At 46.8% G+C, this 10,230-nt stretch overlaps 1 protein-coding gene across 1 annotated transcript in view; it reads right to left on the reverse strand.

Moving 5' to 3' along the window:
* Positions 1 to 8,544, reverse strand: part of RBM20 (RNA binding motif protein 20) — a 102,134-nt gene extending 93,590 nt beyond the window's left edge. The window contains exon 1 of the mRNA XM_086466945.1: positions 8,387 to 8,544. Within this exon, the coding sequence (XP_086323071.1) occupies positions 8,387 to 8,529 (143 nt within the window). The 5' untranslated portion in view covers positions 8,530 to 8,544. The remainder of the gene's footprint in view (positions 1 to 8,386) is intronic.
* Positions 8,545 to 10,230: the final 1,686 nt, after the last annotated feature.

Raw genomic sequence — 10,230 nt, forward strand, 5'->3', positions numbered from 1 at the left:
GCAATGCACGTCAGAGTAACCTGAGGTAAACCTCTTGCGCCATCTCAAAGACAGTCCACAGAGAGACGCCAGCAAAAGGGTAAGCCCTGCCCGTTGTACCATGAGGAGAAGGTGCTGCCACAGGATAGAATAGTGACCTTGAATGAAGTGGTAAATAAAGAAAAGAGCCCAGTGTTTGGTCGGCAGTTGGCAGGACGGTGGAAAGCAGTAGGTGACCTTACAAGAATGTGCCACGAGCGGGGCACAAATGGATGGCACAGAGCATATGGATAGCTGAGGTGTGAATGTTAAGATGTGTTAATGGAAGAGTTTGGAAGATAAGAGGAGCCCAGGGCTGAAAAAAAAAATCTCACCCTAGTTTGCTCATATTTCTCTCTATGGTTTCAGAAGACAAAAGTCATCTTTTCTCCAGATCCCATCCTTAGTCTGAATCATGCATAATCTTTGACAAAGAATTTTATGTGGTAGAGCAGAATAAATCTCTGACCATCTCTGGAGTGGCATCCAGACTGAAACACACACAGCTATGCACAGCTCTGTAGGGACTGGAGCAAACTTCTCTGTAACAGAAGTTAATCTCCTCTCACTCTAGTTCCAGGCAGAGCAGAAGGCAGGGTGAAAAAGACATTATTAAAGCATTATACAGCAGTTTGTTCTCAATAAGTATGTTGCGATTTTAGTTTACAGTTTTTTAAAAAAAAACTGAGGCCAAAAAGAGAATAATAAAAGTTTGTCAGTGTCATGAACTGTACGTGTCATCAACCTAATAAAATTACTTAGCACATCTTCCCCTAAGAGGAGAAGATGTTAATCAGCAGGGACAGAAATAATATTTCTTACTGCAGAAACAGACTGTGGTCAAGCTACTGCTGCCTTTCAACTATACAATATGCAAAAGCCCACAGAAGAGTATTTGTTATCTCAGTCAAGGAAACATCAGCCATCAAGACACATGTTGCAGAGGTACTTAAAGTCTGTTTCTTAAAACAAAGATTCAAATGTAAGTAAAAATGCAAGAGCAACTCCTGCACATTTCCAAAGTCGCCCTAGCTCACAGACACCATCAGCTCACACATTCGCCTCCCCTCCAGGAAAAAAAAACCACGACGCATAAAACTGTAGATTTTGGCACTACCAAATTCAAGGCATTTTACATTGCCTGAATTCTAATACTCCGCAGCCTGCTGTACAGAAAATCACAAGCTTTTTGCCAAGTCGAGGAAAGCTAAGACTAGGTAACATCAGACGCTTCTGGTATCTCAAAAGCCAGGGAAGGGACCAGGTAATCAGAAAGCAGCCGGGGAGCTTCCTCATAACCTGCCCACAATACCATCTTCTCTGTCCATCCTGGCCAGCAGAAGACATTACTCACAGGAACAGGAGTTAAACACTTCCTTTTCCTGCCCCCATCTTTTCCTAGTAAGAAATACATCCAGAAGTGATGAAGGAGAATATTCTCCCATCCCTCTTAAAGCAATCGCCATCATTAACATTTCATGTAAAACAGGCTTTAAGAGTTAAAACCACGTAGGAGATGGACTACACAACCAGTATAGCTAAAGATTCGTATCACCCACAAAGTCAGGTAGGGCTCCTGACATCTTTGGAGCATTCTGCAAAGGCTGGTGAGCCACCTGCGTGTCTCTAAACAATGGAGAAGATGGAGGACAAATCTGAACAATTCATTTAGTACAACAGCGCAACTCCACCCCGGTGCCTCTCACTCACTCCCTGTTCAGCTCATCTCCCAACCCAGACATGCAGCAAACTAAAACCAAATCCATCTTCTTTCTAGTTCCTCAGATGCACGAGATACTAATTATACCACAAGCTGCGTATGTATCAGTTAAACTCACATTCCACAAGTTTACATACGCACATGTACAAAAATGCAGTAAGCCTGCAACAAAATAATTGCCTGTGCACTCACAAATACTGATCCCTTAAGAAAGCAAGCCTTTGCCCCCTTCCTGCAACGGAATACGCGGTGCTTTTATTTGGTATTTTTTCTAAATGGGCAAGAGGCATTTGTAAAACGGGCTAGGCTTGAGTTGTCAGAACAGGGCAGACATTAAACGTTTCTAAAACCCAAAGGGGCAGGTTTTCTGGTTTCACCCCGTGTGTCAAGTGACAGCTTCACTGTGATGGGTCATTAGCGTGACAAAGAGAAAGCAGCTGGACAAGCTGGACATAGAGGGGCAGAGGCTAACAGAGTGATTACACCCTTAAATCAACTACAAAATGTTACAAAGGATGAAGAGGGGGAAAAAAGGGGGGAGTGTATTCAGGGAAATAAAGTCAGTCTGATAAAGTGTCTAGCTGCAAATCAGATAAAAGGACATCGTTTAAAAAAAAATAAACAAGACAGTTTACTCTTCAGAAAGTAGATTCTATTTGAAGGATTATTTTAAAGTAATTGAAGTTATTATTGCATGCAAACAATCCATTTTTTACCCTTCTAAATAAATTTCTGTAGTCCTCTGTGAAGTATAAAAACATCTTTGAAGATCTAGTTCCTCGCATTTTGACAGTCCCCAGGAAGGATCAGAACTAAAAGGTATTGAAGTTTTTACCCATCTTCATTTTTTTTTCCTCCAAATCAAGTCAGAAAGATTTTAGCATCATGACCACAGCGCAGCAGTGGCTCAGCAGGTCACCGTTAAGTGCACGCAGCTTTGAATGGACAAGGGCTGAATTAAGAGGAAAAGCAAAAGAACATATTTTCCAGTCTTCCCATTAATGGCAACAGTAGTATTACATTCCCAATAAAAAAAGCAACATCCAGGCAACTCAGTTTCAATAAAGAGGGCTCCATTGCCATGTGTTGTGGTCCAAAATGCACTTACTATATTGCTTGTTATAAAGTACATATTATTTAACTTTTCACTAAAGTTGGTATCACTGCTGTTATCTCTCTCTCCACTAAAAATGCAAAAGAATTCTGACACTTCTGGGCAACTACAAATTGATCGATAACTGATAATACAAGCCAGATTACATGGAGATGTTTGCATGCAAGGCATTCCTTCTAATTTTTTTTTTCTAACCCCTTTCCATTTTGTACCTCTGTGCTCTCTCTTCAAGCCTTAAATTCAATTTTATTGTGCTTTTCTCCCAATAAGCTGTTGGGTTATAAACAAGAGTTTAAAAAAAATAAAAAAACCACAACCCAAACCCCAAACCCAAACCAATACAGAAAAAAACCCAAACACAAAAGACTTCCAAAGAAACCCCCGCTTTCATTTTTGTTTAAAACAGTGAGCATCCATAAGATTAATTCACCTTTAAGCTTTGGGTCACACCTGATATACAGAAAGGGTCACTGGTTTCCACCAAAAAAGAAAATAAAAAATAAATTTTTTAAAGTATTTTCTATAGTAATGTTAAGAAAAGGGAATGTTAAGAGAAAAGAAACATCTTCATTACCTGACTTGAAGGTAATTACCATCCCTGATGCTACTTTTTGCAAGCAACTAAACTTAAAACAGGCACCCCAAGGTGTCCCTGTCCCTGTGCCCCCCCCCATGCACGCACACACAGATTTTAAGTCCTGATTTTAATGTCAGGTGAGGTCTAAGCACAGTCTTAATAATTACACAGCAAGGAGCCAGACAATTCCAAGAAAACTGGAGTTCCCTTGCTGTGTGTTTCATAACATACAGAGACGATGAATGGGAAACACAAGCAGGAGTTTAATAACAGGGGTTTAGTTCCCAATTCTCTGGCAAGTCCCGCACCAGGCAGCCTGCTTTTTCAGCTCCTGCCCCTTGTTTTGGTAGAGCTTCTCAGCTAAGATAGCTACAGCACTTTCTGGTTTGTTTTCATCTCCATTTAGGGCCGTTACAGCATGAGTTTTCAGGGCTCTGTCGGGTAGGGAAGCAGCTCAGATTTTGGAGGTGTACTTTAAAAGGCAAATAAATATGGAAAGCCTGGATCAGTAACAGTAAGAAGTGAAACAGTAAAACCAGTGTTTCTCCTAATGTCCCCTTGTTAAGTATCAGTTTAACCTTTGCCATATATGCCAAACTATTTGCCATGACTAATGTATATAACGGGAGTACATTTCATATTTTATCTCTCCTGAGAGACCTTGAGTTGGGGAAAAAAAAAAAAGGAAGAAAAAGAAAATCCCACACTTTACACAAAATAAACACACAAGGAAGCAAATCAAAAAGCACACGCTTAACGTAACGGGTTTAAGTTTAAAAAAAAAAAAATAAAAATTGGAGGTTACTTTTCCCAACAAATTTCTTCCTCGCTGCTATAGGAAATAAAGGACTCAAAGTATTCAGCACCAGCCTGCTTACTCCTGCCTGCCCCCAGAACTGGCACAAACTGATGACGACTCGGGCGCAGATGTTGGAAATTCCATCTTCCTTCCAGAGGAGCTCAAAATCTCCAGGGCACAACCCCTTAGAAAAAAAGATAGTAACTTTGGTTTTCCCCCCCATTGTTTTAAGATGTCTTTATTGTAAAACAAACGTATACTCCTGTATCAACACAGGAAGTTAAAAACTGCTCTGTTTCCACTGGACAGCTATTATCCATGACAAATCCTTAGAACTGAAAGCATGCAACCAGCCATTAAAACATACAACGAGATTGCATTTCAATACAATGAGGTCTCCTACAATTATGGAGTTTACTTGCGGCATGTTTTAAGGAAGAACTCTCCCAGAAAGCACTCTTCATGCAACATCTTTACAGTTAGCCCACAGCCGCCACTCAGTCCTTTCTCTCAGTTATTTCCAGCTAGTTGCTCCATCAGACTGCAATGAATCACACACCTGGAATTATTAATAGGAGTCTCCGCTCCCTCATGCTGCTTAGGTACTCCAGTCAATCTAACAGCAGGTGCTAAAATTTGTCACACACTGAGCTGTCACCTAAAAGGCACATTTTGCAATGTAATTGCAAATTATAAACAAACCCTCCAAATTATAAACAAAAATTTTCTCATCTTACCGACAAAGGGAAAAAGAAACCCAAACCAGCAGTTCCAAAAATGCATTAAAACCTTTCTGTGCAGAACAGGTATTTGAGGTCTTTTCAGAGATCTCCCACACGTGTTTCACTTGCTGGTACTACAGACCCTACCCTGCATTTCCACTCCTTCCACACGACTGCAGCAGAAACCAGTTGCGAACCCTAACCAACACCATTACAACTGTCCTCCTTCTTCTCAGTCTTCAGCTTTATTTCACAAGCAAGCGAATGCTTTTGTAAGTCATCCTCCACACTGTGTAAATGAGGGTTTCCCTTCCCCACTAGCTCTTCATTCTCAGCTCTACAACTCAAGGGCTTTGACTGCAATAAGGCTTTTACTTTTGGAAAATAAGAGGTATTTTCCCATCAAACATCACAACAGCCTGCATAGATAGAAAGCTTTAACTGCTCTGTAAATCTTACGATTGGACCTTTATTATCAACTGAAATGACGTTGTCACTCAGGGGAAAAATACAACATGCAGACAGCAAATTTCAATGTATATCTTACTGCATTTGGGTGCTATCAGCAAGGAATTTCAAACTAGGGATTCGGTTATATTTTAATATTAAAAATACATTATAAATGTTAAAGCAGAGAGGTATTTAAAGAACATGGTGCATTCTACCTGTGCAGCATGAGTTCAGTCAATGTAGCTGCTACCAAAACCATTTCAGATCTCCAGTTTCACTACATTTTAATCCTTGTTCAATGCTCAGTGTTCACAGTGAAAGTTTACCGCCTGGCCATGTAGGAAGTCATTTTCTAAAATTATACTGGTCTTCGCCTAACATCTGTAAAAATTTCTGACAAAAGCACTGGGGGGAAGAAAGGAGGAGACTAGACAGCTTTTTAAGTTTAAATGGTATAACGAAAAATAGAAGCGTTCAAACAGGGAGATCCAGTTAAACGCCACAGAATATTCTGACCTACACAGCTCTGAATTAGCATTCTGCGACTGCACGCTTGTTTACTGCGGCTCGCAAAGCAAAAAGACGGCAACTGTTAAAAAAAAGAAGACAAGAAAATCAAACTACTCTGGAAAAAGAGGTCAATGTTTTCTTTCCTAGTAATGAAACCGTGACTTCATTCTGTAGAAGAATCACTGCTTTCCTTTCCATCCTGTTTTGCCAGTCATAATACCTGTTCTACCATATTAGAAACAAATTAAGAATTTAAGATATTCCCTAACACCTCCCTTCCTAACAACCAATGAACATCCAATTCAGATTATAAAACGCCAAGTTATTATCAGTAAAGCAAAATACAATTTGCCTCAGTTTCCAATTAAATGCAGGGTGGAGATTTATTAATTACCAGGTAAACACAGAGGCGCTCACTGAATCATGCCGCGCGGTTACAAAACCACACGATCAAGTTGCAGGACCTTAGATGGAGACATTCGACATTTGCCACTCTGTGTCACGTTACCGTGACAAAGAACAGTCAGAACATGGCACCTCTCTCAAATCTTTCCATTAAAGATAGGGTCGAAAGGAAACCATTTCAAGTTTTCCTACCTGTAACTTGCTAGCAGGCACGACCGGCAAAAACACAATGCCTTTGTATGTAACATGCGCCGCATAAGAAATACCATCATGAAGCAGTCTCGACAGCTTCACCTATCAGACTTGCAACACACATCCGCATAAAGTCTTGATAAACGTGAAAAAAATAAGGGCCATCTTTAGAGACTGTAGTTTAAAATTTAAGACTGATTTTGAGCAAGTGTAAATTACCTTCTGGTTGCACAATAATTCACATGCAGCACTGCAGCTGCAGAGCGGACTTAGGGAGCGACCATTAACGTTTCAGTTTCAATGCGAACTCCCAAGTCTATACTTCAAGTTAGGAATAAAGATGTGGGCAACAACCGTTAATGTTTTCACGATTAAGTTACAAAGTGCGATTTAAAAGCAAACAGACAAAAAGCAAACCAAGGATCAAGAAATTTGTGGGCCACACTCCACAGCCACTTTAAAAGTCCCATTTCATACATGTTTATAAAAGATAACACGATTCCCAACTTAAAACAACGTTCATATTCCAAGTTTGCTGTAACGTTAATGCACATATACGCATATATATATATATTTATATATATGTACATATATATTTTGCAAGCACAAGCGAGAGGATTGAGGTAATTTCTTCCGTTAGTGACATTGCTGGGTTTCGTTGACAAACTGATACAGCAGATAACCAAGCCAGCACCATTCCTACTGGGGCTGCTGCAGGGAAGCAGCGCAAGCCCAGCGGCGAGGCCGCTGCAGCTCAACAGTGCTTTGTCATACTCGCGCTTTGCTGGTCGGCCGCACGCAGGCTCCGTCCAGTTGGTGGCCTGGGACATAGCGTCAAAAGCGCTTCTCAACCTACGCCGCTGCGCACTGCCCAGCGTCCTGCTCGCCAACCCAAGTGGCAAATCTTGAAGTAATAGGCGATAGTAACGGCTCCGTAACTGGGTATTTGTTAGTAAATCTGCTGCTCTGTTCGAGCCCCTACACCTCTTCTAACAAGTTACGACTCAGGGAAAAATCAGATACAGTGCGTGCGACCATCCTGAACTAGCACAGCTCAACTTCTGTGCGGCTCATGCTTCACGTACTAACTATGGAGCGTTCGGTTTGTCTTCAAGCTTCTCATTTAGCCAAAAAAGTATCGCTCGCAGCACCGCATCCGTGTGGCAAAAGTTACTTTTCCCCCTCTCTTTCCGGATGGAAAACAAAACGGCAAACGCCCCTGGCATCGCTGCCCTCGTTAACAAGCCTTCCAGGCGTGCACAGGTCACTTTTTCTGCCGCCGTGGTGCAGAGATGCGATGGCCGCTGGCACAACCGGGCCGCCTCGCTCCAGGCCTGACGAGGGGAAGCCCCGGCCAGTGAGCGGGGCACGGCGAAGCGGCTGCGGGGCACGGCGGAGCGGCTGCGGGGCACGGCGGAGCGGCTGCGGGGCACGGCGGGCGGGCGGCACCCACCGCCCCGCGGCAACGGCCGCTGAAGGGCGAAGAAGACTTTCCCCACCGAACTCCCGGGCGGCGCAGATCCCCGCCCGGAGGAGATGCGGTGCCGGGACGAGCCCTCGGAAAAACCTTTTCGGGTAGAAAATGTGTGCTGGGAAGCGGGACCGGTGCCGGTCGTTCGAGGGATACGTGCCCCGCATCAGCGGGGACGGCCCCGGCGCCCCCCGCTGCACCGGGCGGCGGGGGCTCGGCTCGGCCCCACGGGGCAGCGCTCGGCCGGAGCCGGTGCCGGGCCGACCCTCCGCCCGCCCGGCTGTCAGTCTGGGCGCGGGGGAGGGAGGGGGGGAGGGAGGGAAGGAAGGGGGGCACCGCCGCCGGGGAGGGAGAGCCACCCGCGCCCGCCCGCCCTCCCGGCCCGGCGGAACGCGGGGCGGCTCTTACTTGTGGAGGAGCTGGGGCAGGCTGGGCGGCGGCGGCATCCCTCGGCCGGGGCCCCGGCTGGGGGCCCCGCTGCGGGCATCGCTCTCCGGCGGGTCAGCGCCGCGGGGGGCCGGGGCCTGGCTCATGGCAGCGGCGGGGACCATGCGGGGAGGCCCCTGCGGCGGGAGGCGCGGGTGGCCGCGCAGCCCTCCTCCGCCGCGGCGGCCGGAGGGAGGGAAGGAGGGGGCAGAGGACCGGCCCTCGAGGCAACCGCGCTGCCCCCCCGCCCCGCGCCGCGCCGGGCTGGCGACGGCGGGACAGGCAGCCCCCTGCGGCTGAGCCCGCCCTGCGGGAGGGCTGCCGCTACCGGCCGGGGGCGGCCGGCGCCGCGACCGAGCCTCAGCGGCGCTGGCGGGGCCGGAGGGGCGGGCGGCGCCCCCAGCCCGGCCCCCGCCCCCCCCGCCCCCCGTCGGCCGCGCCCGCTGCCGCCGGCCCCACCTGGGCGCCGGGCCCGCTCCCTCCCTCCCTCCGCCGGCACCTGCCCGGCGGGGGGAGCCCCCGGCCCGGGGCAGCGGCAGCCCCGGGGCCGGCACAAGCAGGGTCGCGCCGTGTCGCCGCCGGGCGGGCGGTGCGGAGCGGAGCGGAGCGGAGCGGTGCGGTGCGGTGCGGTGCGGAGCGGGCGGCGCCGGCCTGGGCAACGCTCGGGCGGTGGTTTGCAAACATCAAGTTTTTCCCCTTTCCGTGGGCAGCGGGAAAAAGTGCGCGTATTATTTTAATCCCTCGCCAGTAACACCTCTGCAGAAACGTTACTTGTCATTTATCAGACATAGGCTCTGTCAGCTGATACAAAGCGGGAGAGGAGGGTATGCCCCAGCCGGCGATGTAAACCTTCTCGAGTAACAGCCACCCCCAAAGCAGATCCCCAGTCTGGGCCCAAGCAAAGAACCTGCTTTTACTAAAGGCTCGTCAGCCTTGCCTCCCCCTTCCAAATACACACACTAGCGGGACCAAGACCTACCCAGCAAGGCTTCACCCACTGCGGCAATAACACCGGATTAAGGAACTGCCACACGTTGACACGGCGTGACAAGGAGCTTTTACCTGCACGTATTTGGGGGGGACTTTTCAGATAAGCGATGGAGCAGAAATCACGTTACTGGAACCAAACAAGTAACACTGAAAACATTTGTTCCAGGTCTTCTTCCTGCCTTTGTGACAGTCTCTGTCTACCAGAGAGAGCTGAGTCAAAGACCATTTCAATACTTGCTCCTGCACTGCCACTGTATGCCATGCACCCTTCCCCCAACACGCACACTCTCAGTTACACAGGCACAGAGGAAAGCAGAAACATCCTGGCTTCTTTGAAAAATTAATCCTAATTCAGGGGAAAGATTAATTTTGAAGGGGTCAGGTTCTCCTCCTCTCTGCACCTGGCATAGTCATTTACAAGTATGTGGCCTTGTAAATGGGTACAAAATACTACCACCAGTGACTGGAAAATTTAAAGTTATTTGCATTTATCACGTACTTTGCCCTTTGCAGATGGAAAGCACTAACCAGGTGCGGGGCAGTGGAGAATCAGCCTGTATTTCAGTCACACAGTTGCTTAGCAGTAACGTAACACTGAATGCACCTTCTAAAGAGGAATGGCAATCAGTACTTGTTTAGACACATCAACTTATACACACTCTATATTGAGAAAATATAAACAAAAGAAAATTTTGCAATATTATTTTTTTCTGCTTCAGCAAGGGCCAAGGGGTGGGCAGCACTATGTAGCTAAGAGATGGCTGACCTTCCAGCAAAGGAAAGGCAAGAGCTGGCAGACAGGTGAGGCAATGCATGGAGACAAAAATTTCGGCATG

This window comes from Leptosomus discolor, chromosome 6, assembly GCF_034619465.1.
Source record: "Leptosomus discolor isolate bLepDis1 chromosome 6, bLepDis1.hap2, whole genome shotgun sequence".
Classification (NCBI taxonomy): Eukaryota; Metazoa; Chordata; class Aves; order Leptosomiformes; family Leptosomidae; genus Leptosomus; species Leptosomus discolor.